This window comes from Chelonia mydas, chromosome 8 (assembly GCF_015237465.2).
Source record: "Chelonia mydas isolate rCheMyd1 chromosome 8, rCheMyd1.pri.v2, whole genome shotgun sequence".
NCBI classification, from domain to species: domain Eukaryota; kingdom Metazoa; phylum Chordata; order Testudines; family Cheloniidae; genus Chelonia; species Chelonia mydas.
Genome location: NC_057854.1, coordinates 69,339,951 through 69,361,490, shown reverse-complemented (window position 1 = coordinate 69,361,490; position 21,540 = coordinate 69,339,951). Strand labels below are relative to the sequence as shown.

The window sequence follows — 21,540 nt, the reverse complement described above, 5'->3', positions numbered from 1 at the left end:
TAATTTCTGCCAATTCAGATTATCAGATTTTGTTTTAAATTAGGGCCATTATTAATTGCAGTTAACTCAAGAGATTAACACAAAACAAATTAACTATATTTAAAAATAGTAGTGATTAACTAAAGTTTTAATCGCACTGTTAAACAACAACAAATACCAATTTAAATTTATTATAAATATTTTTGGATGTTTTTCTGCATTTTCAAATACATTGAACAAAAGAAATAGTATTTTTCAATTCACCTCATACAAGTACAGTAGTGCTAGCTCTATCATTTTTGTTTTTTCATAACTGCACTCAAAAACAAAACAAATGTAAAACTCAGTCCTACTTCTTATTCAGCCAAACAAGTTTGTTTTCATTTACGGGAGATAATGCTGCCTGCTTCTTGTTTACAATGTCACCTGAAAGTAAAAACAGGTATTCGCATGGCACTATTGTAGCTGGCATTGCAAGGTATTTATGTGCCAGATATGCTAAACATTCGTATGCCCCTTCATGCTTTGACTTGTAGATTGCACTCTCTTTTTTACAGTGCAAATATTTGTAATCAAAAATAATATAAAGTAAGCACTGTACACTTTGTATTGTGTTACAATTGAAAACAATATATTAGAAAATGTAGAAAAACATCCAAAAGTATTCATAATAAATTTAAATTGGTATTATATTTATAGTGTGATTAATCGTGACTTTTTTTAAATCTCGCAATTAATTGTGATTTTTTTTATCATTTGATAGCTCTATTTTAAATATACACGCGCCTCAGAAAGAGAGTGTATTGATTTAATTACAATATGTACCTATATAACTATGTGCAAAGCCACAACATGAACTAAAATTAACAACAAAAAAATTAAAATAAAAACCACAACGTTAAGTGTTTGGAGGATCAGGACCTAATTACAAATATTACAAATCTATAATCTTACCTTAATACATTTCAAACAGATTGCTAAAAACTTCTTTATATCTGCATCATTTCCTGGCAGGAATTTTAGTGAGAGATGTGTCAAATGTTTAAATGGGTTTGTCTCCACTACATTTAAAAAAGCAGGTGCGTGATCTAAAACAGATGCTGAAGAAACTAATTGCAGCAAAAACCTTAAAAAAAACAAACAAAATAGAACCACATTTAATACATAACATCTCTTTGTTTACAAACTATCTGTAAATTCCAGGCTTTTTCTTCACTTTACAAAATAATAATCATTAAGGCACTTATCACACAACTGGATCTGTATAGTTCCAGAAGCCCCACCTGCTTGGATACAGTTGCAGGATCAGGGCCGAAATCTTTACCAAATTAATGTTATGTTAATATAAAAGGGAATCCGATAGAAAAACAGTATCTTCACATAAATATCATATAATGCTCGGACCAAAAACATTCCTGTATGCATAAGAAATAAAAAAGCCAGTGGATTTGTAGTCTTCGCTTTTTCTGAGATTTTATAAAAGTGAGTCACTCACGTTACATTTGAAATTGCAAATAAAAAACCTCTAAAGATGCATGCACTTTAAAAGAACTTTGTAAAAATAAAACACGCTGCATAAGGGGTAACATTTTCAAAAACACTAAAGTGAAAATTCTCATTTTCAAAAGTGATTTAGGCACTTGAAGCCTAAATCCCATTGACTTTCCTTGGTCTTATATTGCTTCTTGGAGTGCTTGGCTTGTTTTTTAAAAGTTGGTAACGTGGTACCAAAATGTTATTTACCTTGGGGTATCTTTGTTTTGTTCCTGAATGCACTGCTGAAGTAGATCTATAAATCTTTGCGGAAAAGCAGAGAAATCTACCAAAAGACCCTGCTGGCATTTTAAACTACATAAAGAAAGAGGGGAAAGTACAAGTTACATTCCTATCAAATATTTTCATTTGCACTAAGTAAATAAATATTTTACTAATTAATTAATTAAAAGTTTAACACCTATCATTTCAATTTTTAATCCAGAGTACAAAAGAAACACTGTCAAGTAGCTAATCACAATCACAAGAGGTGTGGTATTTTAATTTTGAATGTTTTGCAAATTAGCTTTCACTAAACAAAATTATGTGGGAACAAATATGTATCTTTCAAATTATAATCTTCTTTGAGAACACTATATTGTATACAGTTAACAATTACTTGGATAGATGTACTAAATAGGAGCCTTAACAATGCAAACTCTTTGGAGGCAGGAACTTTCTTTTATTGTGTGTATGTACATTAAGCCTAGCATAATGGAGCAGATATGATTGTGACCTCTGGAACTACTGTAATACAAATAAGTTTGGGGTTTTATTTCTCCTTTTTGACTGCCACTACATATTGATCGGAGATTTTCATTGAGCTGTCCACATTGAGATCTTTTTCCTGAGTGATTACTATTAAATTGAGACCCAATAATGTGATGATACAAAATATATCTTTAATTGAATGGCCCAATTCTGTAAACCCTTGCTCAGAGAAATAATCCTTTTGAGGGTATTCCAACTGAAATCCTTGCGAAATGTTCACAAACACCCAGAAAAGGTTTTAGAGGTACAAAAACAGGAGGCAATGTAATCTAGTGGATATGGCACTGGACTGAAACTTAGGAAACCAGGGTTCATTCATTGCCCTAGATGACTTTGGACAAGTCACTTCACCTCTCTATGCCTCAGTTTTCCCATCTATACCTGGAGGAGAATGACACTATCTTCCTCAATAGAGCACTAAGCAATCTATGGCAGAAAAACGCAATAAGAGCCAAGGTCTATATGATGGTCAAGAAGAACTTTTTAAAATTAAAAAATATCCATTCTTTACTACCATTTCTTAATGTTTCATAAACAGCACATTAACTTGACATCTTACCTTTGAAAATCTTCCTCAGATATAACAAGGTTATAAAGGAAAAAGGGGTCAGTATCATCAGTCAACTGGACAACTAAGTCCTAAAAATAAATATTTTTAAAGATTATTTTAAACATTATAAACTAGTTATATTAATATATTCAGACAGTACCCAAAAATATTTTAACTTTCTACAGCAAATAAGAGACACCTATGACCACTAATAAGAGGGAAAAGGAACATCAGTTATATTGCATTTTAGGGCAATTTCTATTTTAAATATTACAGAAGAGAAAAAACTACCTCCCACAAAGAGACTGTAATCTTAAAACAAGGCCGCGTTAACTTCCAGCAGAGAAGATTTCCAAAGCAAAGGTATTTATTGGACTATATTTGACTGTTCCAAGTACAAATGATAAAAATGGACTGCATTAAAAACAGAACAGAAAGCAATGAATGGTAACTACAGAAAGGCCAACTAGCATGCTGCAGCTCTTAGAGGCATAGCACAGAACTCACAGTCCTGAAGGAGAGGGGGTTATGAGGACTTTTTTCTTTTGCAGACCCCTAAAAAATTTCAAATGGTAGTGGGGACCTCTTCGAAAATTTTGAATGGAGGTGCAGATTCCTTTGGAAATCTATTGTCTGTGTATATAGTTGAATTCTGTTCTGTCAGTTTTTAGTCTAAGTCTTTCATGGACCGCTTAGACATAGTCGGCAGACCCCCAGCAGTCTGCGGACCACAGGTTGAGAACCACTGCTTTAAACCACCTTTGCATCCTCAATTTTGGGCTGCTCGCACCCTCAAAATAGGTTACAGAGCCCTGGGGGCCTGTCTCTAAGATATGGCAGCTTGTCCCTCATGCCTATATGCAGCAGTACAACCCAGAATCTCCACAGCAAGATATTCTGCAGCCTTACCACCTACACGAGGACCTGCAAGGCAGCTCTCAGAAGACAGCATGTGACAGCTGTCTTCCTCAATTCCTGCACTGTGGGAATTCTCCCCCAGTTGGCACCAGGGCTTTTAAAGTCCCTTTACATTGCTGTGGCCCTTTTACCCAGCATAATGGGCTGGTAAAAGGGCGAGATTCTCACCCCGAGATTTTTTTTTTTTTAGCACATCCAAGATGTTTAGAAATAACATTATGAGGCCTTTGTCTTGCAATAGGCAGAATGATGCTATGATGATGGGCTACATATGTTCAAAATATCTAGCGCAGCTGTCTATAAAAATTACAATGTATTACATTCACCATATCATGAAGAAGTGCTTGTTTTAATTAAATAGAAAAGGGAATTGTGTGACATTCAGACATCTTTAAAATCAACAGTTTAGAATTGTAAATTAAGAGTCAAACATAATGAAGATGGGTCAGTGCTGGAAAAAAAAACACTGTTGCTATCCCTGGGCTCTCTAAACTGTTGTGGTTATCAACCCTCAAATGCATCATATGTTACTAAGATCTATGAAACCGTAAAACTGAGATAAAGGGCTAATAAGGCAAGGAAAAAACCTAAACCAACACGTGCCAACAAACCTGAATACTAATAAACACCAGATTTTTCAGACTCTAACCTGCTCAATGACAAATGTAGTAAAACTTCATGTTGCTTTCTCTTTACATATCAGGAGGAAGACATTTAAAATACTTGAAGAGCAAAGAAAAGACCACACACCTTTTTATGAACAGGATTCGATGTTGATTGTAGCTCAATCCTCACTCGAACATTTATCCTCCTATGTAACAAAATATGCAACTGTAAAGAACTCGTCCTTCAAACAATTTAAATAAATAAATAAAAATAATGTAGCTTAAAAGGAAAATTTAGATCAAATGTCAAGAAAGCATTCCTAACAATGAGACCTAAAAGATCGTAGAATACCACCCCAAGTGAAATATTGGAAGCACTGTAACTTTAATTATTATAGGTGGAGCTGGTAGCAACATCTATAATTAAGGTTACCCAATACTTCACATTATAACACCCTGTTTTCAATTGCTTATAACTTTGCCTGACTTCAAGGATTCAGGCTGAAATTTCCCACACTGAACACCTGCCTAAAGGCTGATTTTTTTAATTTATTTATTTATTTATTTTACTAGTTTCAGCAAAAATGTAGCATTCATTTTCAAGTATGAGATTAGGGGGAAAGTATATTGGTTTGCCCATATTAAAAAAATTCTTACTCCAAGTGCATTGAGAAGTTTTAGTGTGTCCATGCTTTGGAGCAAGGGCTTGAAATTTGACAGAGATGTACCTTTTGCCATACCTATGAAAAACTACCCCAAACTGACCAAGTTATAAGCCTCTGAAAAATTTCAGTTTGTACATGCTCAGAGACTTGTTAAGAGTCTCCAAAGTTGCTATACACAATGTGCTGGACTTTCTTTGCAATTGCTGTGGGTCCCAGTGGTAACAGGCACAAGAACAGAGAGGAGGAAGACTCAGATGTTTCCAGTGCTCCCCATACTGGTGCCCAGGCAGCATGGAGAAGGAAGCTGCCTCACTCAAATGCAGAGGGGACTAGAGCTGGACCACAGTGGGGCAGTGGAAGTAATAGTCTAGGACAGAGAGCTGGTAGGGTTGCCAACTTTCTAACTGCACAAAACTGAACACCCTTTCCCCACCCCCACCCCTTCTCCAAGGCCCCACCCCCACTCACTTCATCTCCCCCTCCCTCTGTCACTTGCTCTCCCCCACCCTCACGCACTTTCACCGGGCTGGGGCAGGGTGGGGTGCAGAAGGGGGTGAGCGGTCTGGCTGGGGTGCAGACTCTAGGGTGGAGCCAGGGATGAGTGGTTTGGGGTGCAGGAGGGGGCTCTGGCCAAGAGGTTTGGCATGTGAGGGGGCTCAGGACCGGGGCAGAGGATTAGGGTTCAAGACGGGGTGTAATCTCCATCTGGGGGTGTTGGGTTGGGTTGAGGATGTGGGGTTTGGGTTGCAAGGTGGTTCAGGGCAGCAGCTGGAGTGCGGGAGGGGATATGAGGGCTCTGGGAGGGGGATCAGGGCTAAGTTGAGGGAGGGGGTGAGAGGTGTGGACTCCAGCCAGGCAGCACTTACCCCAGGTGGCTCCCAGAATTGGCCCGCATATCCGGCTCCTAGGTAGAGGCATGGCCAGGCGATTGTGCGCGCTCCACCCGCCCCAAGGCGCAGCTCCCACTGCTCCCATTGGCCACAGTTCCCAGCCAATGGGAGCTGCAGAGCCAGCATTCAGGGCAGGGGCAGTGCATGGAGCCGCAGTGGCCACCCCTGAGTCTAGGAGCCGGATATGCCAGCCGTTTCCAGGAACCGCACGGAGCCAGGGCATGCAGGGAGCTTGCCTTAGTCCCACTGCGCAGCCAACTGGACTTTTAACATCCCGGTCAGCGGTGCTGATGAGAGCTGCCAGGGTTCCTTTTCAACTGGGCATTTCGGTCAGAAACCGGACACCTGGCAACCCTAGGAGCTGGGAATGTGTGAGGAGAGGGGAACCTGAGATTAGAGGAGGTACTTGGGGGAATGTGAGTTTGGGACAAGGAGACTGGCATGAGGACTCCAGGCAGGGAGACTGGGAGCCAGGATAGGGGAAAGACTGAGACTGGCTAGGAGTTGGAGGAGGGAAAGCCAAGGAGCTACAGTAGTGAGGATGGGCCAGGAAGAAAACCCTGGGACAGAGACAGGTTGGAGGGGAGGGACACAGGCAGAAGGGTCTATGAAGGGGCAGGCAAACTTTTTGGCCTCAGGGCCACATTGGGTTTCCAAAATTGTATGGAGGGCCGGTTAGGGGAGACTGTGTCTCCCCAAACAGCCAGGCATGGCCCAGCCCCTGCCTCCTATCCGACCCCCTGCCTCTTGCCTCCTGACGGCTCCCCCCGGACTCCTGCCCCATCCAACCCCTCCGTCTCCTGATGGCCCCCCGGGACTCCTACTCCATCCACCACCACCCCTGCTCCCTGTCCCCTGACCACCCCCAGACCCTCACCCCTGACTGCCCCCTGCCGCCCCATCCAACCCCCCCCTCCTTCCTGACTGCCCCCCCCCAGGATCCCTGCCCCATCCAACCCCCCTGTTCCCCGCCCTCTGACCGCCCTGACCCCATCCACATCCCCAGCCTCCTGACTATCACTCCCAACTCCCCTGCCCTCTATCCAACCCCCCCACTCCCTGCCCCCTTACCGCACTGCCTGGAGCACCGATGGCTGGCAACACTACAGCCGCGCCACCCAGAGCACCAGATCAGGTCGCAGCTCTGCAACTGCGCTGCCCAGCCGCTCAGAGCATTGCGCCGGTGGGGCACTGAGGCTGCGGGGGAAGGGCCACAAAGGGGGAGGGGCCAGGGGCTAGCCTCCCGGGCCAGGAGCTCAGGGGCCAGGCAGGAGGGTCCTGTGGGCTGGACGTGGCCCATGGGCCGTAGTTTGCCCACCTCTGGTCTATGACCACTAGAGTATGCTCTTCTCTAAAACCTGGATGGAACTCAAGATTCCTGAGTCTCAGCATTCTTCTGCTGTTAGCAAATATCTATGAAACCCACTGGCAAAGTATCTATCATTCACCCTCTCATGGCTGTTCCACATGGAGTATAACAACCTGCTACTTCTATAAGTTACTACTGTTAGACTAAGTGAAACAAGACTGTAATGTGAATCTATAGTTTCTAACCCTGCTGATGAACCATATGGGTGTAAATGTGATTCCACGTTATGAAATTTCTGCTTTCAAGTTGTTGTTTTTAACTTAGGAAATTACATACAAAAAGGCCCAATCTAGAGAATGTATATAAGTTTCTGAAATTGACTATATTTCAAATTGACAGCATTTCCTTAAGGTTGAAGCTTTAGCCTGACTTTTCCAAACACCATCAGCCAAACCCATTATTTGGGAACTCACTTACTACATCCTACAAGGTAAGTGCTAGTTAATGGATTTGGTTCCCAACCAGTGCATTCAGAGACCTCTGGTTGCGGAGGCCTGAGAAAGAGGTTCCTGGATTTTAGGATGGAAAAGCTCTGGGGAGAATAAATTCCTTCATCACCTCCCCATTCCCCAGGTACCACTGTGCATGGAAACTGAGAAAAACAGGTTTCAGAGTGGTAGCCGTGTTAGTCTGTATCAGCAAAAAGAATGAGGAGTACTTGTGGCACCTTAAAGACTAACATTTATTTGGGCATAAGCTTTCATGGGCTAAACCCACTTCATCAGATGCATGCAGTGGAAAGTACTGTAGTTTCCACAGCATGCATCGGATAAAGTGGGTTTAGCCCACGAAAACTTATACCCAAATAAATTTGTTTGTCTCTAAGGTGCCACAAGTACTCCTTGTTCTTTTTGAGAAAAACAGCTAATACTGTCTTATCACAACACTTCTGCTAGGAGCTTTAAGTAGTTGTTCTGGTTTGAGTGGAATGGTGATCATTCCAAAGGTACAAGGGCATGATTCTCGAGAGAATATGGAGACAAGCTCGCAGAGGATCTGTCTACAACAGTGGTTTTCAACCTGTGATCCATGGACCCCTGGGGGTCTGCAAACTAAGTCTAAGATTTCCAAAGAAGTCAGCACCTCCATTTGAAATTTTTTAGGAGTCTGCAAATGAAAAAGGGTTGAAAACCACAGATCTAGAGTTAAGAAGAACAGTTTACAGGAGATCTGCTCTGGGCTTCCGACTGTAAACGCCTTACACGTCTGCAAGCCAAGCGCTCAGCAGCACACACTGGGACATCCTGGAAATGCCAATGCAGCAGCAGTGCGCGGTCCGACAGCGATCAGACGGGATTGCCCAGGCTGCGCTGTTTGCGTATGTCCGAGAGAATCCATGGCAATCCCGGAAACTCCCCGCGCACTGAGCCGCTGGGTGGTGATGAGCTCCTGGCCCTGCTGCAGGCCATGGATAAACCCGCAGAGAGCCAGGATTTCCCTGGGACTGTGCGACAGTGCCCGGGCTGCAGAGAAACGCTGCAGGGCTCTCCCTATCCCTAGCGGCGGGCGCCGTTTGCGGAGCCCAACCAGGGTACCCTCAGCTGCTCTGCGCCCCTTGACGGGTCCCTAGAGGCCGGGGGGGCTCGAGCAGCCTCAAGGCCAGAGGCCGCCCATGTTACAGAGATGGGCTGAACGCTCAGCCCCGCCGGCCTCTCACCCCAGCCCAGGGCGGCTGGCTGCAGGGGGCTGCTCCAGGGTCCCGCAGGGCCGAGCCCCAGCCCAGTACAGAAGGCCGCGCTCTGGCCGCGCTTCCCCGGGCCGGCTCTCACCTGTCCTCGCAGCCCTGGCACTTCACCTGCACCGGCACCAACCGGCCGAACAGACTCTCCGCCGCCATCTTGCGCTTTGACTTTGGCGCTCGGCTGCCGCGGGGGGCGGGGCAGCAAGATGGCGGCCGAGCCGGCTGCGGTCGGGAGCGGGCAGAGGCGGGCAGCTGAGCCGGCTGCGGCCGGGGGGCTCCGGGCTCCTGTGCCCGGACGGTGCGGCTACTTCGTGGAGCGGAAGAAGCGGTTCTGCAAGATGATCCCAGCTCAGGGGAGACGCTTCTGCGGGGAACACGGAGACCAGGAGGTACCGGGGCGCCGCTGCCGTTGCCCCGGGGCACTGCCCGCCCGGCAGGCGGACCTGGTCACGGGGGAGGGGGTGGTTGGGCCCCTCGGCTTTGGGAAGGGGTGGGAAGTCCTCCTCCGCGGGCTATTTTATAGCCCCCATGTACTCGCTTGGGGGAGGGGCTGGCACGTATCCCCAAAGCGCGCCCCATAGAGACGGGCCATGCTCGCCGGGCTTCCCCGCGGGTTGGTGAGGACCGTGCCCAGCCCGGCCCCTGGAGCTGACCGCTCTGTGCCCTGCTGGGCCTGGCGACGGCAAAGCCAGCGAAGCCGCGCTGCTCCGCCGGACCCCGGGTGCTGCTGCAGTCAGAGCGTGCGTGCAGTGATTGTTGCAGTGGGAGTGTCAGCCTCTAAGCCAGCTCCTCAATAGCTTCCCAGCCGGGGGAGGAGAGCGGTGTTGTCCCCCTTCTCTTCTGCCTACTTTTCTGTGCTTTGAATTATTTGCTAAATCTCTTATGCTGTTAGTTACTCATCGCTTCAGGATCCTCAGGCGACGTCTCCTTCTTGGAAACCTTATTAAGAAATCACTGCTGGCCTCTGCAGAGCCTGACATCGAGCTAGAACCCCAGAAGGTGTAGGTAGAATAATTACGGCCTGTCACAAGGGATCAGGGACACACTGCTTCTCTGGGCTTGGTGATGTATTAAGGCCTTCACTTGCACAACATTCCTCCATCCACTCCCCAATTAAAATCACAGTGTGTTTCAGTTGGATAAACCATGCATTTCTCCATTTGATCTCGTTCCAATAAATCAAGGCTAGCAAAGATTTTTATTTTTGTGACCTACAGACACGTTTCTAGACAGATTTTCTAAAATTAGGATGTTAACTGCACCATAATATTGTGCTAACCAAATAAACATTTTCTTTCCCACTAGGAAGAAAATGACAGGAAAAGAATTCCATGCCCACTTGACCCAAAACAGTAAGTGTGTTTTTAAATACATTTGTATGTTCATTGTTAAAATTGTGACTGTCGTTGCTTATTTCTCTTTCTCTGATTTTAGCACAGTATATGAAGATCAATTACAAAAGCATTTAAAAAAGTGTAATTCAAGAGAGAAGCCAAAGCCTGTAAGTGTGATGTAAATTAAATGCTGTTTCTCCAGAAAGCCATATAACTGTATATTAGAGCAGTATAAACTAAGCAGTGGCACAGATTGGAGTGGAGGAGGGTCAAACACCCAAGGTTTTTGCATTTGCTCAAAGTTCCATAGGCTGCAGAGCCAGGGGGCCATGCCCTGACAACTTTTAAGCAGTCGTCCCATACTAGATCAGTATGGCTGCCACTGGAGCAGCCTGGAGTGTCGCTCTGGCTGTATGGTTGAAACACCACTGAAATTTGTCTCCTTTGACACTCTGTACAGACAGAGGGACGACAGGACCAAATGGTGTTAAGATCTGGTGCATGGGGAGTCTGTTCCTGTATGGCAGTGCTCAGGAGAATCCTCCAAAAGCTCAACTCTTGGCATCACAGACTTATGCACTGTGTGGGTAAGAGAGAGGGGAGACACCAAAGCCCAAGGAGACATGGGACCAGTGATAGAAAGAATTTATCATTGACTCAAATCAGAGAGTAATAGTCCTTATATAGAGCCTAATAATAGGGAGAAACTGAAGCTATCTAAGTACTGGATTAAATGAATTGATGCCTGATGCTTTATGCATGCTTCCAGTGCTGTATGTAAATTTGTGATCTTACTTTAAGATAATTTTTTTGGCCAGGAATGGAAGTGCTGTCCAGGCACTCACATTGAACTAGCTTTCCCCAAAAATGTTCTTGGGGAGTATTGCCCCACCAGGCCCCTAGAGTTAATGATTTATGACTTCTGCTGTGAATGGATCTTGTATATTCTGTTGAGTATTGGGGTTGATGTAAGATTATGTTAGTTGAACTTGATGCGCGTACAACAACCAACAATATTAAGTCAGCTCTACTCTTATATTTATCATCCCTGAATAATATTGTTGACTGAGGTAGGCGTCCCATGCCTGGTCATGAAATTAAATGTCTTCCTTTCTGGTATGTGCTAAGAAGGCCGCTTGTTTTTTTTAACAAAAGAGTCTACCATGTTTTAAAAGCCTGGCTTGATTTCCTTGTATAGCTACATGACGTTAAGTGGCTTTTTCCCATATTTGAGAACTGGATTCAGATATCTATTCAGTGATCCAGTTGCCAGTGTACTTCTTTCTGATGAATATTGTGCTGCCAATATATCTGTTTGACTATATAAAGCTTAAAATATGCCTGTATATATGAAATGTCAATGATCAGGAAGCTTAAAGAACAACTGCTTGAAAGAGAAATTCCTTTGATTATTGATTCTTATAGTACAAATAAGATGCAAAGTGCTAGTACAAGTCAGGACTCAGCCCTGCAGAAGCATTACTACTGTACTGCTTGCTAGGGTGCTTAGTCTCATTGAAATCTATCTGGCTAATCACCCTAGTAAGCAGTGCACCCATTGGAGAGTGTTTGCAGAGTTGGGTCCTGAAACAGTGAGAGAGAGAATCTTTTCTCAGAACTACTTTCTTCAGTTGTAATTATTTGATTTTTGCTAGGTGAATGACTGTAAACACACTGTGAAGCATTCTTTTGCTTTACATGCTGTTCAGTCTGTATTAGAATCTCCTTGGTTTTCATGCTTTTTTTTTATTATTAAGGCCTACTTTGTTCAAGATATTAATGCAGGATTAAAAGACGCAACAGAAATACTTGATGAACAGGTGAGTCCATTTCTCTTTTATTTTAAGGAACAAATAGATAGAATTCGAGGAGAACCATTTTGGTTTTTGTATTTTTTTTTTTCCAGCAGTTGCCAATTTCTTCCCTGTCTAAAGAAGAGTTAGAGGACTTAATTAGAAAGCTGAAAAAAGCAAGTAATGGTGAGTCTGCTTAATATTGAAATATTTTAAATTGCTTTCTGCAGAGTTGATCAAATACCTCATGGCTATTTTAATGTTAAATAGCTTCCAGGATTAAAAAAAGAAAAGAGATTAATAGGAGTACTTATTTTTGTCACTTGATGTGATCTGAAATTGAAATCTTGTAATGGTTAAAGAACTGCCTACATGACACTGTTAGCTAGTATTTTTTCCCCATCTCAATCTTGTTTGTTCTTTTGAGTAAAAGTTAATTTTGTTTTTAATGAAATTAATGACTTTTGTTTTACATTCTTCTTTGTGCACTATCATTAGGTGATGACAGCACAGCTCTGGAAAAAGCATTTATTAGTAAATTGGTGTTTCTAAACCATTAAGAGAGTAATCACGCTTGTGTTATAGATCAGTGGTTCTCAACCAGGGGTTAGGGGCCCCCTGGGGGGGCCATGAACAGGTTTCAGGGTGTCCACCAAGCAGGGCCAGTGTTAGACTCACTGGGACCCAGGGCAGAAAGCTGAAGCCCCACCATGCGGGGCTGAAGTTGAGGGTCCTGAACCCTGCCACTTGGGGCTGAAGTCAAAGCTTGAGCAACTCAGTTTTTGGGGGCCCCCTTTGGTGTGGGGCCCTGGGCAATAGCCTTGCTTGCTACCCCCTGATGCCGGCCTGGCTTTTATATGCAGAAAAAAGTTGTTGAGGCATAGCTGGGCCGTTGAGTTTTTATAACATGTTGGGGGGGCCTCTGAAAGAAAACGGTTGAGAACCCCTGTTGTAGATTATTTTGTTGATGGCAGAAGATAGGGAAATTTTCACATGTTGGATTAAAAACAAAAATATATTTTTAGAGTTTGAAGGACGTTACCTATAAGATTATCACAATTTTGAGGTGTCAACTTGTGGACTTGAACTATTTGATAGTGTCCCTTTCACTTTTATTGTTTCAAATGGTCAGCATGCTAATTCTGTAAAGAGTCTTCAGAGTCAAATATTTTGCATACTAAGTACTGTGTGCAGTCACTTCAATATGCAGGTGGGAGCCAGATTGATGTGAGGTGGCCTTTTTAATTGAATCTATGAAAAGTACTTCTCCATTTGATGCAGGTATAAAACCAATACTTAAGGATCAAAAGCTGTCCCATCAGGCCTTACAAGAAGCTTTAAATGACCCAAAGAATGGAGAGCCTGCTTTAAAGCACTTGAAACAACAGGTATGGCCATTGCCTTACTAGTAGCTATGGGTTAGGGTTTTTACTGTAGTTTTCTTCTTATGGATTCCAGCTAATCCATACTACCAGTAATTTCACGTAAAGGAAACTTGTCACAGTTCCAGATTGTACCCATGCTATCAGTTTAAGTATTAGTCTATCGATAGTACACTCGTGTTTATGCAAATGGCCTGGGGAGGGAGGGGGGTATTAGAAAGTTTCAGATAAACTGGCATTCAGATAAACAGAATTGCTATTAACTAATTTAGGGCTATATGGTGGACACTATGGATTCAATTGCCTTTATCCAAAAATCCTAGTTAACTGGACTGTGTCGACCCCTACATTGTCCATAACTGCTTTGAAATTGTAAGTGTTAGTAAGAGAAGTTTATTTTTATTCTGAAATACCTAACAAGCTTGTCTTCTCCTCATTCATGAGACTAGATGATCACCTCTCATGAAAAATGTATGAGAGAGGTTAGAAAACTCTGAGATTTGCCTTATGATATTTTTAGGGAATTGTGCTCCTGAGTAGGAAGGATTTTTATGGGATGCAGAGTGAGTGGGGGGTGAGGACTTCCAACACAGCAAATCCTCGGCATTCTTGGGAAAGGAAGCCAGAGAATGATAAGGGCAAAAGGGTCCATGGGAATAATAGTAATTCCTATCTCTTTTATATAGTGCTTCCATCAGCTGATCTCAATGTGCTTCACAGTCTTTTTAATGAATTTATCCTCATAACAGTCCCGTGAGGTAGGGAAGTACTATTATCTCCCTTTTGCTGATGGAGAACTGAGGTGCAGAGAGGCTAAGTGACTTGTCTACTGGCAGAGCAGAGACTTGAACCTAGGTCTCCCAAGTGCTAGGCTAATGCCCTAAGCACTGCCATACTGGCACCTTTCAGCACAACTCTATGTATACAATTGCAGTAACTACAGAGAAGGCTCTGCAGGAGTGATGCTTCACAAAAGTCCAGTGGAACATCCATGTGACTTTTCCAAGGATTAGCTGAGAACAATACTCCAGTGTATTCCTGGTCCCTAACTCTACCCCCAAAACCCAGTGGATAAGATTCTGTGGGTGTTAGAAAAAGGAGAAGATGATGCCATGGAGGCAGGGAAGCCCTTATTTCCTCTGCACTCTGGATCCACAACATCTTTACCTCTGCATTCATGAAAGAGATGTTGACATTCTGCAGGATGGTTATTTAATCAATAAGAGCTATGGGAGAAACTGTTGATTGTGTGTTAAGTTAGCATTTTTCCCACAGAAGTCATCGGACAGAATATATATTTAGCTTGGTTCATAAATAATCTTTTGAAGTTTGTAGGCTTCCATTTTAGGTAACATGGAAAAGTTACAATTGCTTGGGCCAGGAAGATGTTTTATTGAGTTTGGAGCTGGACGAGGAAAGCTGTCTCACTGGGTTGATATTGCCTTACAAGATGCTGCAAATGTTCACTTTCTGCTTGTTGAAAGGGCAACTACACGATTCAAGGTAAGACAGTCCATTGTGGAGTTGGCCAAGTCTCATTTTTGAAATTGTTGGTAAATGTGGCTTTTTCTCAGAAAGTCTGGTTACCTTTTAAAAGAAAGGTGAAAATGTATATATTTGTCAGTTAAGGGCCTTGAAAAATTTAATTGGTCCTTATTGTAGTTTTAAGTCATACCAATAACACAGTTTGGGTACAAGATGCCTGCTAGCTGATGCTGAAAATATTAGCGTTCATTTGAAAGGGACTTGTTTTGTTTTAAAAAAATTAATAACCTTAGCACATTCTTTTAATTATTTATTAGTTAGGTGCCGAACACTTCTTAATAATGTGATATCCTATTTGCACAGGTAGATGGTAAACACAGAAAAAGAGACTACATATTTGAAAGGCTTCAAGTTGATATCCAGCACTTATGTTTAAGTAAGTTGCTACTTGGCTTGTATAACTTTCAGCAATACTTAAGATGGTTGCTTAAAAACTTGATTGTGTAGTACCAGAGTGCAGGAAAATTTTACACTAAGTATAGGTTAATTACATTAATGTTTAGAAGACTTTTCTCAGTGTTTTGGTCATTTTTATGTTGTACTTTTGTTTTTCAGTTACTAGATGGGTATTATATAATTTCTAACAATATGTGTACAAGTTATCTTGAATTTATAAGACTTTATTTTGGGTCAGAATCGCCAAATAAAAGGAAGCCTTAACAGTTTCAGGGTTAGATGTTTTTACTTGTGTATTTTAGCTGTGCTGTATTTTGATACAAGTATCATTACTGAGTGAGGCAAGTCTCAGATGTCCTTATTAACGATGAACACGTGGGGATTCTGCAATACCACATTCAAAAGAAGTTGTGTTAAGTTTAGTGGGTGGTTTATGGTGATGAACAGAACTTTCATTGGTTAAATGGATAAAAGTGATTACCACATGCTTAACCAATGTAATCTAATGTATTGCCAGCATGATTTAGATCCTGTATTTCATGCAAAATATATATATATCTCCATGCCTTTCCTTATGTTGTTATAACTTAACTGGATCCATTCTCTGGGCTACGGGTGACTCTGTTCCCATCTGGTATACCACAGTTGTTGTATATATTGTACTTGTTTTGGTACCACAAAGTCACTTAATTCCTATATCTTTCATGGCTAGATCATGTATGTTTGGGCCATACAGATGGTTGAAACTTTAATTATGAATGGCATATGTAGAAAGACAAAAGAATACAGAGAGTAACATTTTATAAATAATGAGCAAGAATGTTTGCTAATGTGGTGTGCACACTGAAGGAACATAGTACATTGTAGCATGTTAAAAAGGTAATTTATATTAATCTTGTATTTGTCTTCTCTAATTAAACTGTACATTCACTTGGTTTACTGTAAATTAACATTAGAAAGTTACATGAGAATATTAATCCACCAAGGGTAGGACAGATGGACTTATTAAAGCACAGGACTAAGAATACAAAAACCTGGAATTTATTACCAACTCTGCCACAGGCTGTCACTGTGATTTTAGGCAAGTCGCTTGGTGCCCAGTCCTGCTCCCATAGTTTTTAATGGGAACAGGTCATGGTTTTAATTTCTGTCTCAGTTCCCCGTTTGTGAGGTATATTGTGAGCCTAAATCAGGGACTGGCAACCTTTGGCATGCAGCCTGCTAGGATAAGCCCCCTGGAGGGCCAGGACGATTTGTTTACCTGCTGCATCCGCAGGTTCGCAGCTCCCACTGGCCGCGGTTCGCAGCTCCCACTGGCCGCGGTTCGCAGCTCCCACTGGCCGCGGTTCGCAGCTCCCACTGGCCGCGGTTCGCAGCTCCAGGCCAATGGGGGCTGCGGGAAGTGGCGCAGGCCGAGGGATGTGCTGTCTGCCGCTTCCCACAGACCCCATTGGCCTGGAGCGGCGAACCACGGCCAGTGGGAGCTGTGATCGGCCGAACCTGTGGACGCTGCAGGTAAACAAAGTGTCCTGGCCCGCCAGGGTGCTTACCCTGGCAGGCTGCGTGCCAAAGGTTACCAATCCCTGGTCTAAACAAATTGATGTTGGTAAACTGCATTGAGATCTATAGCTAGAAGGCTCTATAGATATAGAGTATTACTGCTATTCAATATATGGATCAAGTTGGCCTGCAATGTATGAATGGTATCTTCTAGAGTATTGCGGGGGTTTTTTTAGTATTTGACAGATTTTGAATTGCTGTCTATTAGGAAATTATCTTACGTCTAAATAAAGTCTTGACTGATTGGATTGATTCATTTATTTATTGAGGAGACATACCACAAATAGCTTGAACTCCCCACAGTAAACAAGAACTATTTTCAGAGTTTTGTACTTTTCCGCTTTTGTACTGGTGTACAAAGAGAAGCATTGACTTTTGCTGCACTAGGAACATAATATAATGTGCGTAGACTAGAAGGGAACATGTCAGAAAGGAAAATAGTTTTATTTCCAAGGTGCTAACAATGAATGATTTTAAAAAGTCCCTTTTTAAGTTAAACTTATTCCCTTTGTACAATTTGAAGTTGTTTAAAAATAAGGAAGAAAAAATTAAATATGCTATTTAAACATACTATATAGCTATTCCTTTCAGTTAATGAAAATTGGACTGTATTTTGTTTCCATCTTATCTTTTTGTGTGATATAACACTAGCTACCCTTTGGAGATGCAGACAGTTGAAGTTTTTTTTATAATAAAGGTGTTGAGGGAGGAATTTTACTTGAGTTATTGTTTCAGTTACGTGTGCTGGAATGACATTACCCAGCAAGATGGTGTCCAGCTCCGGTAATCCAGGTTCTGTTTCTTTCAGATAAAGTACCTATTCTTGAAAAAGAAAAGCTTCCTGTGGTTGGAATTGGAAAGCATTTATGTGGTGCTGCAACAGGTATGAACTATACAAATGTATTGCTGTCAAGTGCAGCTACAAAGTGGAATGCTGATTCTAATCCTCTTGAATAATACAGTGCTTCTTTCCGTCTAATTCTTTAACTGCTGCCTACTGTGTTCTAAATATCCATTGATTTCAGAGGAACACTACTTGGATGATGGCAAGCAGTAAAGGGGTTAATCCAGATGGAAATAAACATTAATTGTTGTGCACAGCAAAATGAAGAATGAATGTTTTATGTAATTGTGTTCTTAAACTGACAGAAGCATGTTTTTCATAGTACTTTTCTTCTCACTGTCCTAAGCTTGGACAACAATGTTGGAAAAACTTAACTTGATTAAAAATGTCCTGGACAACTTGAATACTATAATATAGTGAGATCATTTTCAGCTTGTCCAAGATGTTTTCAACCAATTAATTTTTTTTCAGCATTACATCCCAGGTATGTGGGAAAAGGTGTTTCAGGTATGACATACTGTGTGTATATATTATATACATTCTGTTGGGACACTGCTAACCATGATATCATTGTAATGGTATTTACAATTCTTAAGTAAATGGATTGTGTGCTTTAATTCTCCGTCAAACTGCTACATAAACGTCCTCTTGTAATAAAAAGGCCAGGGAGCTGAAGTTTTCCCAATGACCTGTGGAACAAGTATTCTCAAGAGTATTGATCACTAGCAGGTCAGATGATTGTGACAGGATCCCTGAGGTACAACCTGGAACCATGGGACCACTTTGTCACCTTAACTCTCTAGCCTGGGTTATCTCTCACAAAGCTATGTCAGTGACAAGCAGCAACACCCCTCCAGGAACTGTGATCTCTCAACCATCAGTATCTGGAGCCCCACACCCAGCTGTATTATGCTTTCTGAGCCACTCATGAATCATACAGAGAGAGACACCAGTCAATGACCCCAGCAATATCCTATGTTACATTGCTCAAGATTCCCCTCGACAGCGAAAGCTAATTAATAAGTTCCCCACTCCGACAAAAGGGTAGTGGACAGGCAACGACCCTTGTTAAGCTGCGCTAAAATTCCCCAAGCCCTTCAACCAAAAACACACTGTTTTAGATAAAATATAAAATAGATTTATTAACTACAGAAAGATAGATTTCAAGTGACTATAAATAGTCATAGAGATCAAAGTTGGTTACCTAAGAAATAAAAATAGAAACACAGGCTAAATTCTAACTTCAGCAAACTAAGTGAGATTTGAATCAACCAGTTTCTCACCCCAGCATATGTTTCAGGCAGCTTACAGTTCCTCAATTCAGAGACTGGACTCCCTTCCAGCCTGGGACCAATCTCCCTAGTTCAAAGTCTTTGTCTTCCAGATGATCTTCCAGGTGTTGAGATTTGATGGGGGCGAAGAGGCCAAGTGTTGATGTCACTGTCTCTTTTTGTACCTTCTTCCAGCTGCTCGAAAGATCCTTGCTGATGTGGGGGGTCAGGCAGTCTCCATTGCATATGTGCCTTCTCTGAGAAGCCTCTGGGATATTGGATTCTTCTTGATGAGCTGTTAACACCTGTCTGGCCAGTGATTGTTGCTCCTTTGTCCATACTGAAAGGCCAGCTGTAGGCGTCTACAAACTTCACAACATATTTCATTAGCACATATAGCAATACTTCATAACGTCACATAAAATGATAGTACATACAATCCAAACAGGATATTAGTGTTCAACAGATCAAGACTTTTAAAATGATACTTCACAAGGCATGCATTGTACAAAAAATTTGTCATAATTGTATCACAGTGGTGAATATGGGGGCTCCAGGTTGCTATTTGAGGTACAGAGTGTCACAGTGGGTTTACTGTGATTTTGTAAATACGTTAATACTTGGTAAACTGAACTTGAAATATATAAATTCATTTCATTTTAAAGTACCTGACAGTATTTAAATAAACTTTATCAACTTATTGCTTTTGGAATTACTTTATAAAGTGCTTTTATCCTCCCCTTATTTTTGAGGAAAGTTCCTTTCCTATCTTTGTGTATAAATGCAGCACGCTGTTCAAGAGTGGTTTTAAAACATAGTTGTTTGTTCACAGATCTTGCTCTGAGATGTTTGGTTGAAAGTTACGCAACCCAATATGATGAAAGAAATGAAGAACCTTCACCTAAACGTTTCAAGAGTGATAAAACAGACCTAGCTTTTAACAATTCTGCTGATGAAAGGAGTGGAAAGAATGTTTCAGAAAACTGGAATCCTGTAGCTGGAATTGTTATTGCACTGTGTTGCCACCACAGGTGTCAGTGGAAGCATTATGTAGGCCAAGAGTTCTTTAGAACAGTGGGACTTGGGCCAGTGGAATTTAATTATTTTCAGAGAATGACTAGCTGGGCCACTTGTGGCATGCAAGAAACCATCACTGAAGCCTCTACCATTGATGCAAAGAGCAAAGACCGAAGCAGTGATACAGAAGAACATGACCAAGTAAACAACAGAATTGAGTGCAGTTCTGATAGTCTGCAAGGGTAGGTGATTTTTTATTTGTAGCATGTAGACATCTCGAGGAAGGCAGAAATAATGGATTAGACAGTCATTTATAGCTGAAAGATTAAGCATTTTAGAATGTCAGAATGGCTCATTTTACAGAAACATATCCATCTGTAGTACATGCAAATTTAAGTGACATAATAGTCTTCAAAATCTTATTCCAAAACAGTCACACTTTATCTGCATTGAAGTGCATCAGTTACAGTTTTTACAGCTTTTCTGATCTTGAACCATTTGTGCTGACTAATTCATGGTTTTTCTTTTTGGAGCTAGGCTACTTACTGTTGAAGAACGAAAGCAGATAGGTCGTCTTTGTAAACTCTTGATTGACCAGGGACGGATCAAATATTTACAACAGAGAGGGTACAATGCTGCATTACAATACTATACAGATTCTACTGTTTCCTTGGAGAATGTACTCTTGACAGCTGTACCAAGTCAATCTTCAGTACCTCTGCCAACTGCATAATGGGAGACAGATTTGGAATGGGCAGGACACAGAACTCTACAAAACTTCTCTGGATTTTTTTAAAACCTTATTCACAGATTCAGTACTTGTACAAAAAATTTTGTAGTCTTTCTGTACCTACAATAGCATTGAACTTAAATTTCTTTTGGAATCACAAGAAGATGCCAGGTGACTCCTAGCAGTGTGAAAGTCATAAGGCATTTTTGTCTCAGCACACTGCGATATTGCTGTAGTTTTCTCTGTGCAGAAGAAGTAGAATTTATATTTTCCTCCAAGTACAAAAGTTCAGTTTGGCAGGTTGTGTAATTTTTTATTCATTATCATTAATGGTGGCAGAAGCAACGGGTATACAGTTGTCCAGGTTTTCTGAAAGATAATAGATTAAAATGTAAGAAATGGATATGCTTAATAACCTGTCTCCATTTTGAACTTCATGAGGGTTTTTATCTTGTTTTCTATGCCTAGAATTTTATTTCACAAGTTCTGACTATTTGTGGAATTGGCTAAAGAAAAACATTTAGTTGGAAATCAAATGCCACCTCATTATTTTAGTAATCACCTTCCCATGCATAAAGCTTTGACATGGAGAGAAATAAAAGCTGAAATTGACATGATCTCTCGAGTTAATCTCATTATTTTAGCAGTTTGTTTTAAGCTTTCATAATATGTGGGTGAACTTAATGAGATGAAATATTGATACCTGG

The 21,540-nt window shown here is 41.8% G+C and overlaps 2 protein-coding genes across 8 annotated transcripts in view; one reads left to right on the top strand and one right to left on the bottom strand.

Moving 5' to 3' along the window:
* Window positions 1-9,182, bottom strand: part of SASS6 (SAS-6 centriolar assembly protein) — a 29,426-nt gene extending 20,244 nt beyond the window's left edge. For all 3 annotated transcript variants that reach the window (XR_006283335.1, XM_037906928.2, XM_043521112.1), the window contains exons 1-5: window positions 9,050-9,182; window positions 4,502-4,562; window positions 2,843-2,922; window positions 1,723-1,827; window positions 934-1,105 (exon numbers count right to left, since the gene is read on the bottom strand). Coding sequence is in view for 2 of the 3 variants with exons in the window: in XM_037906928.2 (XP_037762856.1) it covers window positions 934-1,105; window positions 1,723-1,827; window positions 2,843-2,922; window positions 4,502-4,562; window positions 9,050-9,117 (486 nt within the window). In the remaining variant the exon portion in view is untranslated. The remainder of the gene's footprint in view (window positions 1-933; window positions 1,106-1,722; window positions 1,828-2,842; window positions 2,923-4,501; window positions 4,563-9,049) is intronic.
* On the top strand, window positions 9,168-21,450 carry TRMT13 (tRNA methyltransferase 13 homolog). 5 transcript variants are annotated; one of them, XM_027825048.3, is made up of 11 exons: window positions 9,168-9,350; window positions 10,267-10,313; window positions 10,396-10,462; window positions 12,053-12,115; window positions 12,205-12,274; window positions 13,370-13,476; window positions 14,806-14,973; window positions 15,319-15,391; window positions 17,780-17,854; window positions 19,919-20,345; window positions 20,641-21,450. In XM_027825048.3, the coding sequence occupies exons 1-11, from the start codon at window positions 9,168-9,170 to the stop codon at window positions 20,834-20,836; spliced, it is 1,476 nt and encodes a 491-aa protein (XP_027680849.2). In that variant the 3' UTR covers window positions 20,837-21,450. The 5 variants fall into 5 exon arrangements, with proteins under 5 accessions (XP_027680849.2, XP_037762857.1, XP_043377049.1 ...); XM_037906929.2 differs by having other exon boundaries at window positions 12,202-12,274; XM_043521114.1 differs by lacking the exon at window positions 12,053-12,115.
* The last annotated feature ends 90 nt before the right edge of the window (window positions 21,451-21,540 follow it).

Bases quoted from the DNA above. Each gene is read 5' to 3' on its own strand.
- TRMT13 (XM_037906929.2), top strand. From the start codon at position 9,168: ATGGCGGCCGAGCCGGCTGCGGTCGGGAGCGGGCAGAGGCGGGCAGCT. The intron at 14,974-15,318 runs GTAAGACAGTCC...CTATTTGCACAG, and splicing joins GGGCAACTACACGATTCAAG to GTAGATGGTAAACACAGAAA. The intron at 20,346-20,640 runs GTAGGTGATTTT...TTTTGGAGCTAG, and splicing joins AGTTCTGATAGTCTGCAAGG to GCTACTTACTGTTGAAGAAC.